The sequence below is a fragment of the Protopterus annectens genome, chromosome 3.part0 (assembly GCF_019279795.1).
Source record: "Protopterus annectens isolate FY-2018-M chromosome 3.part0, PAN1.0, whole genome shotgun sequence".
Taxonomy (NCBI): Eukaryota; Metazoa; Chordata; order Ceratodontiformes; family Protopteridae; genus Protopterus; species Protopterus annectens.
This window is the reverse complement of record NC_056731.1, coordinates 1643176004-1643190047: the sequence shown is the minus strand read 5'-3', so window position 1 is coordinate 1643190047 and position 14044 is coordinate 1643176004. Positions and strand designations below refer to the sequence as shown.

General features: G+C 42.8%; 1 protein-coding gene across 1 annotated transcript in view; it reads left to right on the top strand.

Annotated features, from left to right (window-relative positions):
• Positions 1–14044, top strand: part of SLC25A32 (solute carrier family 25 member 32) — a 334318-nt gene that overhangs the window by 43040 nt on the left and 277234 nt on the right. The window contains exon 2 of the mRNA XM_044065682.1: positions 4080–4230. Within this exon, the coding sequence (XP_043921617.1) occupies positions 4080–4230 (151 nt within the window). The remainder of the gene's footprint in view (positions 1–4079; positions 4231–14044) is intronic.

Genomic DNA, 14044 nt, shown 5'->3' with positions numbered 1-14044 from the left:
GAAAGACGAGAAAGATCTTACATTATGGTTTATTTTATTCTCCCTGTTTTTGGTCCATACAGCTGTCATGCAATTAGAGGTCCTGTAGTGTTGACATCATACTAAAAAAGGTTTGATTTTTTTTTTTTCTAGAGCTGAATCCTGAATGGAGGTCAACATAGGTTCATACTAGGCTATCTGCCCAAGGGCATTTATAAGCCTAGCCCATAGTTATTTGGCTTTCGCCACCCCTTTAGTTTGAATAAAACTATGCCTATTATTTTGCTGTGCCTCTGTCAAGCAGTGACACTGAAGTAATCCCTGGGGTATATCTGCGATCCCCCATCCATTGGTCAAGATTCCTCTTGAACAAGGCCAGCGAGGTGCTCTGCCTCACATGTACCGGGATTTTGTTCCACAGCATAGGGAGTCTCTGGGTGATGAATCTGTCCCTCCAGCACGTTCTATTAATAACCGTGTCAAGGTTTAAGTCTCCCGCCCTTGTGGTTCTGAGGATCTAGATTTTTGAGGTGAAGCATATTCATCAAATCAGGGTTTGACATGGCCTTATATGTCAGGCACAAGTCACCTCTGAGCAAAGCGGTATGAGACTGAATAGAGCTGGAGTTCTTTCAGTCGGGCAGCATAAGACATATTTTGAGACCCTTTATCCTTTTGGTGAGGAACTTTTGGGGCCTTTCCAGCTGCTGCAGGTGTCGGGTCAGATAAATGGGGCATTGTACTCAATCATAGGTCTAATGAGTGATGAGTACAGGGGGATGATGACCTCCCTTGATCTAGATGTGAATCCCTTCATGATCAGGTGGGCAATGTAGAAGGTTTTCCTAACTACTTTAGCAACATGAGTGTCAAACGAAAGGCTACTGTCAACCTGGGTCCCCAGATCCCTGATGACTTCTTCTGTGCTCAGTGGATTGCCACCTGTATGGTAGCTAGGGGTAACCTTGTTTTTCCCGAAGGGTATGACTATGCATTTCTTGGCATTTAACTTTAGGCCATGGCTCTGGCACCAGTTATCCGTATCTGTGAGGCCCTTCTGAAGGATATCTGTGTCAGATGTGTTTTCGACTATGGCGCCCAGTTTGCAGTCATCTGCAAACTTTGTCAGCCATAACCCTCCTGTGTTTGCTTGTACTTCAGAAAAGTAGATGCCGAACAAGAGTGGACCCAGGACTGAGCCCTGTGGGACACCACTTGTGACAGGCTTTGAGTCTGACATGGCTCCAGCAACTCTGACCCTGTGGGTTCTGTCACTTAGCCAGTTTGCAACCCATCTTGTGATGTATGGGTTTACATTCAAGCTGATGAGTTTTTCGATGATACCTGAGTGGGGTATTGTGTTGAAGGCCTTTGCCAGGTCAAGGTAGGCTGTATGGACTGCCTTTCCCTCATCAATGGCCTTGGTCACTGTCTCAAAAAGTCAACCAAGTTTAAAAGGCATGATCTGCCTTTGACAAAGCCAAACTGGGTTGGATCCAAAGTCTGCAAGTTCCCTATGTCTTTATTTATGAGTTCCATTATGATCCTCTCCATGGCTTTGCAGATAAGGCTTGTCAAGCTAATGGGACGGTAATTTCCAGGGTCGGTGGAGGCACCGCCCTTGTGAAGTGGGACCACAGTCTCCGTGCGCCACTCCTTGGGTGCGTATCCTGAGGTGAGGCTAAGATTAAACAGCTGTCCTAACTGCGGGTTTAATTCCTCATTGAGTTTGTGGAGCACACAGCCGGGGACACCATCCGGTCCCATGGATGCTGTGTTTTTTGCTTTGGAGAGAGCAGTTCTCACCTGGGCGTTGGAGATGTTTGGGGGCTACAATCCTCTGGTATAGATATCTCTCCTTTTAGGGGAGAAGTTTGCACTGAACCTGTCAGCCAGTATGTTGGCAATGTGTGTAGGTTCAGTAATCTTCACATCATTTTGAACTAATTCTGAGCATATCTGGGAGTTTCCTCCTAGGTTTCTAACATAGCTAAAGAAGGCCTTATGATTGTCTTTTGAGTTCTTGGCGATTTTTCTCTCAAAATTTGCATTGGATGATTTTATGAGAGCTCTTAGTTTTTTACTTATAATGATCAAAGGTGTCTTACCTTTCAAGGATTTTGCTCTATCTTGTAGTAGCTTCCTCCTTTTGTTGTAGAGCTTGTTTATGGCTGGGGTCCACCAGACTGGACGCTTGCCTTTGGTACAAAGAGTCTTAGTTTTGTTTGGGATTGCCTGATCCATGCAGTCCTGTAGGTGCTGGTAGAAGGCATTTGTAAGTGATTCAGCGGTTTGAGTAATGTTTACCACTGGCTCAGGGGCCTTAAAGGAGACCACACTAGTTTCATCTGCAAGCCTGTGCTTGTATGTGGTACAACGACTCTGGAAGCTCAGACCTCTCTTCAGAGTAGGAGAGTTTACATTTTCTGCACACTTATCCCCTCACCTTACCCATATTTTCGTGCATCTGAGCTGATAATCAAACTTGAGTCATGGTATCTCTGCATCACATTACAAGAATGTAAGCCTCCTGTGTCCTGGAAAAGGCAAACATTGTTGTCTTTAAGGCAAAGAAACCTCCTGATTTGTCTTCGTAATATTCATTGCATCAGTACTGATTATATACTGATGAGTTCCTGCCTTTCTTTTAGACAAGTGCTTATTTTCACATCTTACTGATGTAATTTGAGGACCTTTGTGTTTTTTCTTTTTTGCAGGCAAATCCAAAATAAACTAATGTCTTTCGGTTTTTCCTGGTTAGGGGTCGCCACAGCCAAACTCCCGTCCGCTAATGATTGGCAGTAGATTTTACGGTGCCGAGGTGCCAGCCCGACGCCTAACCTTCAAAGAAGGCACACCCATTCACGCATGCACCTACCTGCATGTCTTTAAATGTCACTCGACCGCGGGGAGGACATGCAGACTCCACACAGAAGGCGCTCCAGCTGAGAATCGAACCGGAGAACCTCTTGCTCTGAGGCGACAATGATAACCGCTGCACTACCGTGGCACACTGCAGGCAAATCCAAAATAATATTGAAAAAAATAACTGTGTGTAAAAGTGTAGCACACTATATTTAACTGTTAATCTTTGTTTAATAGTTACAAAATTAAATGTTTCCACAAATGACATACAGCTAAAGTCAAGATACATGAAAACTGGTTATACAGTAGGGATGACTGTGTTTATCCTCTACCCCAGTAGTTTGTAACCAAGGTGAAAGTGATAAAAAGGAAATAGAGGAACTCTAGCATCTTATAAGTAAGAGAAATGCATAATTGATAGCAGTATTATGTAGCACATTTTTTCTTGCAGATGTTTGTTTAAAATTTTAATCTCATTCCGGCTGCTGCTGATTTCAGGATTCTCCATTGCCAATTCCCTGTAGTCGTATTCTGTGCAGTTCCTACACCATGACACATTCCCTAATGTGATCTGCTGTGCATTGGTCTCACTTTTGGGAGAGCTTCTGCACAGAGAGGCTCTAACTCCATGTACAGACTGTTAAGGCTAGTATCTGTCAGCAGTATAGAGCGCTCATACTACAACTCACTGAGGGGATTTTTTTAGCATTACTCCCCTCCCGGTATGCCAATGCCATGCATATGTCATAAGGCTGGGCATGTTAGGAAGTGTAGCTTGAGGACATGTCTATTCTAGATCCTCAGAGTGGCCACACCTCCTGCAGCCCTTTCTGAACACTAGAGCACAGTGAGGATCTCTGACCCTGGCCTCCACTGTGAGAGATCCACCGAGCACCCCCCCTGATAAGTACTGCCATCCTTCTCTGTCTGCATTGTCAAGCTCCCAGGTTGCTAATTGCACTCTGTTCATCTGGTCTATAGTTGGGGCTTTACATCTGTATGCCACCAGTGCAAACTTGTTTAAGGCAATACTGCAAGGTGCTAGTACCTTTGTGTTATATGTGGTAGGGGTTTGTGAGATAGTAAAAGCCATTTTTGAGAAGTTTGCATACAGAAATAGTTGGTCTTGTTGGCTGTTGATTAGTTTAAAATCTGCTAACTAGTCCATATATTGCCATCTGTTTCTGATTGTGTTACTGGCAGATTAATGATCATGGATTATATTTATTTTTCAGTGAGTGATGGTCTAAATCTGAGACCCAAGTACAATGGAATTCTTCACTGTGTTAGCACAATCTGGAGACAAGAAGGACTACGAGGGTTGTACCAAGGTGTCACACCAAACGTTTGGGGTGCAGGAGCATCCTGGGGTCTTTATTTCTTCTTGTAAGTAATATACCTTATAAATTATCACCTTGACAAGCAGCAGAACAGTGATGTGTATTTTAATGGAGAAAGACCCAACTTCATTATCAAACTGAATATTGATGGAACATGCTTGCTTGCTTCCATTTTTTGATTTTCTTTTAGCAGCTTGAAAGACAAAATAACTTTTTAAGAACTAAGTCCACATTGACAGCTGCTTATTTTTTTATTCAGTTTTGTGTTGACAGGTGTGGCACATATTGAAACTTGCTCTTCATATTTATATGTAGGATTATTAACAGTAACAATTGTAGGTGCTAAACAACCTACTTTTGTGCCTGTGTGAAACAGCTACTTGCATATATCAAGTTTGTCAGTACACTAAGGAGTGCCCTGCCCGACTACTCCCCAGTGTATGCAGAACTTGGCATATATGGGATAATTGGTAGTTAGTGGTAGTATAAACACAGTGGTCACTTTTTCATCAGTGCTGTCTACAGTCACACCGCTGTTGCATTGTTAGCAGGATGACCGTGTGGTCACTTTTTCATCAGTGCTGCCTGCGCTCACACCACTTTCAGTTTTTGCATTATCAGCTTGAGCAGAGCCACTTTCCCTTTTAGTAGCAGAGGTATGTAGACAGCTTTTAAAGCTTCTGAGTTCGTCTTGGTGTTTGTCATAGATATGATGATGCTGGAGCTACCATTTTAATTCCATCACGGTTGAACAGCAAAAGAAAAAAATCATTGTAGTAAATGCAAATGCTTTCAAAGTCTGGGGTCTTCAGTGTTGATGCTTTGTTTCTAGTACAGTTACAGAACAGGTATAGCCGATGGTACAGCACCAGAGCTAAATGTATAAATAAGTCCTGTGTAATTAACAAAATACACTTTGGTGCTTGGACTCCTTTGCAACTTCAACAGAAGGCTCAGTTATAAGGATGAAAGGTGGTTAATGATCTAGGCTATCTCTTGATGAAAGACGAGAAAGATCTTACATTATGGTTTATTTTATTCTCCCTGTTTTTGGTCCATACAGCTGTCATGCAATTAGAGGTCCTGTAGTGTTGACATCATACTAAAAAAGGTTTGATTTTTTTTCTAGAGCTGAATCCTGAATGGAGGTCAACAAATGCAAGGTTGCTGAAGCACTTAGAATCTGAATTGGGAGGTATCTTTCTTAGACTTTAGATGTGACATACTTTGCACAGGCATCATGCGTAATATATGACAAAAAGGAACTACTGTGGCATAGTGAAAGGCCTTTGGGGTATCTGCAAGTTTATCTTGGTACAGTAATAGGCTGTGTAGATCCACGTAATAGCACCCTGGGATTGTTTTAGATAGGAAGCAACAACCCAAGATTGTGTAGGGAGTTGTTCTCTAAGGTGGTGTGGATTTGTTAATCAGGAAGGGAAACTAGTCCTTTTCAGTCAGTGTCAGGATATAGGAAGAAATGTAATCTCAGTATATGTGTATAGAGAGAGAGGCAGATACTTTATAGTAGCCAGGCAGTTAACGTCTTTGAAAGGAAATTAATAATTCTGGAAAGAAAAAAAAGTGTGCAGACACAAGGACAGCATGCAGGTTGCACTCACAGTTACTAGAGGTAAGTCTTAAACCCCAGATCCTGCAGCTGTGAGGCAGAAACTTTTTAATTTCCAAGTCATAGATGTTGCCTTTTACACACCAAGGTCTATCTTAATGTGCATTTCAGGCTTGTTTTCGTAATGTGCATTTCTGTTTCTAACTGGTCTGATTTGTGCCTTTAGAGGGTCTATGGATCATCGCACTTAGCCAGTTAACTATTGTATGTGTAAATAAATAAGATTAGATGGTAGGGATGGTAAATGTTATCCATTGTCTAAGCCCTCAAACAGCCCAAGCCATTAAAACTGAGAAATCAGACTTGTTATCAGGGAAGGCCAGACACCTTATTGAATGTCATTTCTACTGACCAAGGACTGGCTAGTAAGATAAGCAACCATCGAAAAAGGGCTCATATTGTCATGGCAGATGTTCAACCTTGTGTAGAATTTCACTCCCCAAATGCAATCGTGACTGGTTGAACTCTTTCCCTGCTGTAGAACGTGAAGAGAGAGGGTGTAATGATGCTTTGGGGGTTACAAACAACTAAATGTTATGTGGCAAGGTAAAATATTTTTGTGCAAGAGGTTGTAGAAGTAGCTGAGAGTTTACAATACTGTAATGTTGTTGTGTCTTTCGGCTTATCCCGGTTAGGGGTCGCCACAGCGGAACTCCGGTCCGCTAATGTTTGGTAGTGGATTTTTACGTGCCGGGTTACCAGCCCTGACGCACAATCTTCAACAAAGGCATGCTCATTCATGCATGCCTCCACACAGAAGACTCTCTAGCTGAGAATCTAACGGGACAACTTCTTGCTGTGAGGCGACAACGCTACCGCAGCACCACTACCGCAATGTCAGTTTACAATACTGTAATAAAAGGGAGAATTGCCTGGTCAAAGGGTTAGTACATCAGGAGAATAGATGGGTATGGAGGTCCAGTGCTCTGACTAAGAAGCCCAGTGAAATAAACCAGAGGAAAGATGGGGGAATGTACTGCACAGTGCTACAAAATAGTTTCCAGTCTCACTGGATACTGCTAGGTAGAGATGCAAAGGGTCTGGCTGTGCAGGGGCAGATTGAGTTTTGTTACAGATCCCCAGTTAGACTATTACCTGTAGAGAACAGAACGGCGACATTTTCATCAGTTGGAAGATTTTGTCCCTAAAAGGCTAGTATCTAGCATGGTTATCCAGTGGGATAAAGAGACTAGCTTGACTTTTAGAGATCACCACAATGAAGGAAAAATAACTAGGTAGATGAAGAAAGAGTATAAGATATAAGAGGCAATAACAAAGTGTAGAAGTTGTCATTCAGTAATTGAAATGTAAGTGGAAATGGGTGCGATATGAATTTTGCTTATATGTGTCTCAGCCATAGCCTTTATTCTTTTGTTTGTTTTTGCTTTAGCTGCTAATAACTTTGAAGAGCTGTGTGATCAAGTTGGAGGGGGGTCATTCCATAAGTTATTGAAACTGCTAATGATGTCCAGTGGCTGCTGTTTGTGGTGTTGTCAGAGAGATGAAGTAGATTTGTGATGACTGATCCCTAAAAGAGTATAAAAGGTGACTCCCCTGTGGATTATAAGAATGGGACTGAGAACTAGTTAGGCGCTATCCCACAGACCTAATCTATACTCTTAAGTTGGCACCTGTGACACTGTCTCGCTGAGTATGGATGACTAAAGGTTAAATATTTTTCTTTTTTTCTTTGAACTAAGTATGCATAGTTGTAAATTTGGTTTGTTTCTTGCCTGTCAATCAAAGTTTGCAGTCAGTTCTACAGCTGTGCATTTCAGTGGTACGTCAGTGCCAGTACTTTCAGAAAATGTCTTATTCTTTAGGGTTATTTATTTATGCGTGGGGGAATGAGCTTAACTAGACTTACAGGCACTTATCAGGAAGGATTTCAACAAAGCTGCATTCTGAATGTTTGATGCTTGAAAATTGCTGACTTTGAAATGGGTGACAAGTTTTTGCCCTGTTTGTTTCTGCTGGTTTAGGCTCATTGAAAAGAAACAAGGGGAAGGAGTCTAAGTTATATGTAACCTGGAAGATCATATTGGCTATTTAACTGTTGCTGTGTCCCTAGTCCTGGGTTTTTGTGCCGATATATAGGTGCAATACCAGTTATGAGGAGGGTACAATAACAGCAATTGATGAGGCTAACTTATCTTATAGCAATTTGTAGTGAATGGAAGGCTTTAGAATTTGACAAGATTAAAAAAAAAATACAGTTTAGACACTTCAGATATGGGGTGGGAGGCTTAGTGAAGGTGGACAGGCAGGTTAGAAATCTCCTGGATATTTATGGTTTTAAGGAGTTAGATCAAGTAATGCAGCTAGTTAGATGATTATGAACAGGAAGGTAGATATTTTAGAAAGCAGTTTATTTCACATCGTAGGTCCAGAAATAATTACGGTACTTATGACATAACATGGCATCTGTTGGAGGAGGGTGAGAATTGGGCTGACTTCTTGGGTGAAGGTGATGGAGCTTAAAGAATGTGCAAATGACAAAGGAGGAGGATGGAAAGACCACATGGAGAGGTAGAATAATGGGGGAAGCATGACGTTAGAAGTCTGTAAAGGGATGATAAAATTTGTGAAGGATGAAATGCCACTGAAATGGCAAAACGAAATGAAATGCCACTGAAATGGCAAAACGAAAGAAGAAGGAAGGGAATTTGTCTAAGTGGATGCAGACTGTTAAGATTGCATTGACAGGTTAGATGAAATGTGGACTGAGGCTGAACTTTGAAAAGAGGAGCCCTGTTTAGGGCCAAGGAGAAATGTAAAACATATTTTTGATTTGGAAGGCAGAGAATCAACCTAAAAAAGGATGAGTAAGAGTAATACAAAATGAAGATGGTATTAAAGTTATCAAGGGTAAAGTGATTAGAAGAGTCTTGCATGTTTTTTTTTTTTTTTTCCAGAAAAAAATTGAATCTGACGCACCCAAATATTTGGGAATTCTTTGTAGCTGCAGAAGGTTCAGTCTTCTCAAATCAACAGAATGAGGGAATAAAAACAGGCCATCAGGGCTGGTGGACATTATTTTGCCAATTTTACACAAGAAGGAAATGGCAGGAGGTCCTGATGGATTTCCCATCAATTGTTTAAATTGGTAAAACTGAAAATTGCTGGTGTCTTTTTTTAATTAGAGGATTAAAGGTACCTACCCAAATTTATGACTGAGCAGTAACAGAAGTACTTCCAAAATGGGAGGGAGATGTGATAACCCAGATAACTTCAGAATGCTCAGTTTTTAGCAGTGTACATGCAGAATTGTTTGTAAGGGTGTGTATAGTGCTACTGACCAGTGTGATCGGCCAGGATCCAGCAGATCAGGAACTGAAAGAGAGAAAGGTCTTTCTCTACTCCAAGAGCAAATTATCCATTTTGCTAATTGGTGCATGGCAGATTACTTTTGTTCTAGCTTGGAAGGACTACACAGACCATTCTTCACTGTCCCATAACTGACGCCTATTGAATCATCATTTGGGGAATTCCTTAGTGATGTTTACTGCTGGGAACTTGTTTAGCAAATCTAGCCAGAAATCCTCTCCAGGGCTTGGATGCTTCAGAACTTAACTCCTCGAGTAGTTTTCCTCATGAAAGATTTTATTGGTTTAGTTTCATTGCATCTTGGTACCAGTGGGACACATTTCTTTAGTGCTCAAGAAGGTTGACAAACTTTATTCTCCAGTAGAGGGTGTGGCCCACTTAACAGAAATCCAGCCCCATATCTGAAGTGTGTAACCTGATACTGTGAGTTTCAATACTTCCAAAATTAATCATCAGTTCTCTTAAAAAAGATTGAATTCTTAAAGTAGTTGTTAAATTTTAAAGTGAAGTAGAGAGGCTCAACTTTATGTACATTTGCCCTGCAACTTATATGTATACACATTAACTCTTGAGATCCTTGTACCATGGGGAAGGAAGAAGGAGGAATACTACAACACAGTTCTGGAGTTAGTATGCATCTCTTCAGATTACACTTAAATGTTTTGGTTTCCAAGAATCGTATTTATCTAGCCTATTCAGTTTTGTCAGATGCTCTGTACGTCCACTTAGCTCCCAGATATAAGGCCTTCAAACCAAATCGTCCATTTTCAGTACCCCCTTTATAAACTTCCAGTTGGTGGGAAGATTGTCTCAGCAAACGGGAAGGACAGAAAATAATCCTGAATATGAAGCCAGTCTATCACATGAGACACTTACACAGATACACACACACAGACACACACAGACACCAGTTTTGGAATATTACCAGTTAATCGACCTAAATTTGTTTGGAATGCAGAATGAAACCCACATGGAGACAGGGGCATCTAGATTCCTCAGGTAAGGTACCCCAGCTGAGAACCAAATTAAGAGAAACATTCACTTTGTGATAAGTGTTTACTACTATGTAACCAGCAAAGAATAGTTGTGTAAGAACATGCCATGACAATAGATTTCCTTCTCTTCCATGTTGCAGTATTCTTCACCTTGGAGAGTTGCTGCCTGCAGGACTGGACATCCGGCCAGTATACCAAAGTCTTGAAAGGAAGGGTACGTGTGACGTTGCATGTAAGTGCCGTAAACTGATGCCGGCTATATCTGTGACGTCTCCACGTACCCACTTCAGAACTTGCTGCCGCATAAAGAGAGCCCCTCAGGAATAGGAGTAGTAAGGAAGTAAGAAACCCCTCCCGGACACAAGATTAGTAGTCAAGGAAAGGACCCAGCCATAATATGGTCAGAGAGAAGGAGGGTAGGTGGGTGGGATTGGATACTACAACGTGGAAGAGAAGGACATCTATGGTTATGGTAAGTTCTTACACAACTATTCTATGTCCTTCTATTCTAATGTTGCAGTGTTCTTCATCTTAGGGGGAGTACTAAAGCTCTCTAGGTAGTAATGTGGGTGGTAGGAGGGGGGGCAGTGTCTATGAGACCCTGCAGAATAGAACTAGCAAATCCTGCTCTGGCCCTGGGGATGGAGTCCAATTTGTAATGCTTGGTAAGGTATATACTGAGGATCAAGTAGCTGCTTCCAGAGGAGAAGAGTAATCAATGCCTTTGAAAAAGGCTGCTGAAGAGGAAACTGCTCTGTTGAAATGGGCTTTGACAGATGAATTCAACTGTTTTGCATGAAAGGAATAGCAAAAGGCAATAGCCTTAGAAATCCAGGAGGCAATTGTCTGTTTTGACACGGCCTTACCTAGGGCCCTAGGATGAAAGGAGACAAAAAGTTGATCAGACTGTCTGAAGGATTTAGTCTTGTGTAACTAGAACCTCAGTTGCCTATGAACATCCAAGGAGAGCAAGGTCCTTTCTGAGGAGTTCTATGGCCAAGGGTAGAAGACAGGTAAGTTAATGGGCTGGTTTAGGGATATCTCATTAACTACTTTTGGCATGAAGGAAGGGTTGGTCCTTGGAGAAACTGTATCCTTATGGAAAACAAGCTAAGGAGGTGAAGCCGTAAGAGTTTGGATCTCAGATACCCTGCAGGCAGAAGCGAGAGCCACTAACAAGACTGTTTTCCATGTGCAAAACTTAAGAGAAGAAGAATGGGCTGCCTCATAGGGAGCTAGTGTACGTTTTTCCAGCACAAAGTTAAAGTCCCATGGTGGGGAATGGGCTTACGAGGAGGCCTAATATGAAGGACCCCTTTCAAAAATAGCTTGACATCTAGCCTGGAAGCCAGAGGTGGAGTCAGGGGAAGGCAAGCAGAGATGGCAGAGAGATGCACTTCACTGAAGAATAAGTCAACTCTGAATGCAGCAATTCACACAGGTAGGAAAGGACCAGTGGAACAGAAGCTTGAGATAGATCCTGTTTACTCTTGCGGCACCAATTGGAGAATCTTTTCCATTTGAATAAATAGTTTCTCCTAGTGCTTGGTTTTCTGGCTTCCTGCAGAACATTGAGTACGTCCTCTGAAATATTGGTGCCTAAAGAAGATCAAAACTCTGTCACCCACACAGTCAGTTTGAGATTGAAAGGTGGGGATGAATAAGGGACCCCTTGTCTTGTGAGAGTAGGTCAAAGCGATGAGGTAACCTGTGGTGATGGCCCTGGGCTAGATGAAAAAGTAGGGGAAACCAATGCTGTCTTGGCCAGAAGGGAGTCGCCAACAGGATTTTTGGTTTGTCCTTCTGTACTTTCAGGAGGACTTTGTGAATCAAAGGGAATGGGGAAGGCATACAGGAACATTCCCTCCCATGAGAAGGTGAAGGTGTCCACCCTCCAGGCTTGTGGATGAGGAAGCCTTGTGCAAAAGAGGGGCATCTGTCTGTTCTGGGAGGAGGCAAACAGATCTGCCTGAGGAATACCCCACCTGTGAACTAGAGCAAGAAACACCTCCCTGTGAACCCTCCATTTGTGGGAGGGTGTTAAGGTCCTGCTCAGGGTGTCTGCCATCACATTGTCTTCTGATGGGATGTAAACTGCCTGCAAATGAATCTGCAGTGTTGTTGCCAGGGACCAGATTTGAACTGCTAGACTGCAAAGAGGGTAGGATTTTGTTCCTCCTTGTTTATGTACCACAGGACTGTCTTGTCTGTGACGACCTTCAATGTGCCTGGCAGAAGAGTCTCTTGAAAGGCTTGTATTGCCAAGTAAAGGGCCCTTAATTCTTTTAGATTGATGTGGTTCTTTCTTTCTGGAATGGACCATTCCCCTTGCACCGTGTACTTGATGTTGGTACTGTGAAGGATAGCCCCTCCCAAACCTAGATCTGATGCATGTGTGTAAAGATGCTGTTTGGGTGGAGGAATCTGTAAATGCACCCCCTGATTGTGGGTGATGGTAGAGATCCACCAGGTGAGTTCCCTTTTTAAATGGGGGAGAAGAGGAAGACTCATTTCCAGAGGATGAACGTGTTGGTTCCAAGAGTTTCTCAATACCCACTGAAACTTCTTCATGTGCATCCTGGCTAAAGGGAGCATGGGGATCAAGGAAGCCATGAATCCCAGGATTCTCGGGAATTCTCTGGCTGAGATAGATGGTAGTGTTAGTAGGGTTTGGAAAATTGAGTGAGAAATTCCCTTTTCTGAACAGGGAAAAAGACTGCCATAAAGTCTTTCCTTAACCTGCACCCCAGGAAAACAAGATCTTGTGTGGGGGTCATTTGGGACTTCAAGTGGTTCACAGTGAAACCTACATTTTGCAAAATCCTGCAAACCCAGTTCAGATGTTGAGACAAGGTGAGATAGTCCTGATGTAGGATCAAGAGATCGTCTAAGTAAGGGTAAATTTGTATGCCATGTATCTAGCAGTATGCAATGACCAGGGCTAGACATTTGGTGAATACTCTTGGGGCTGTAGAGAGTCCAAAGGGCAAGGCAGAGAACTAAAAATGTGATGAACCCACTGAGAAACTAAACATTTCCTGTGAGTGGGATGAATAGGGATGTGAAGATAAGCATCCTTCTGGTCCAGGGAGGCCATGAAGGCTTGCAGAGGGATAAGGGGAAGAAGGTGCTGTAATGTGAGCATTTTGAAGGTAGGCACCTTGTGGAAGAGGTTGAGGAAGGATAGGTCGAGGATGGGTCTCCAAGGACCATCTTTTCTTGGCACCAAAAACATCCTGGAGTAAAACCCATTAGCTACTTGATCCTCAGGTACTGCTTCTATAGTGTCCTGAGAGAGGAGTTGTCTCAGGATGGTGGGGAATAGGGGAAGCTGACTGGGTGTTTTTTGTGGAATTCCTTGGAATAGTGGAGATTCCCACCAAGTCATAAAGTGTCTTCTCTTGATGATGGAGAGCACCCATTTGTCTGTGGTAATTTTCTGCCAGGAGGGTAGGGATAGGGTTAGGCATAGGGAGAGGGGGGATGGAGGTGGGTAAGGAAAGAGAATCACAAAGGAGGAGCTCTATCTGGGTCTGACTGCCTCCGAAAGGATGGAGGGTGTTAAAGTGGAGGAAGATCTAGGAGCAGATTGTTTCCTAGGTTGGCTTTGTCCCCTGGAATGAGCAACAGAGGAATGGGAGGACTGCCTCTTAACAAAACTGGGTTTTGGGGAGGTAGTTCATATGGAATCTGGGAACTGGTGACACCAGTAAATGTTTTAGATTCTGCAAGTCTTTCCCTTTTTCCTGCAGTGACTTAAGTAGTTCTGCAGAGGCAGCTCCAAAGAGTGTTGATTTATCCAAAGGAGCATCTAACAATTTCGCTTGGACATCCACGGGCAAGACTGGAGTCTCAACCATGAGAACCTCCTTAACACAGAACCAGATGCAGCTGATTTGGAAGAGGCT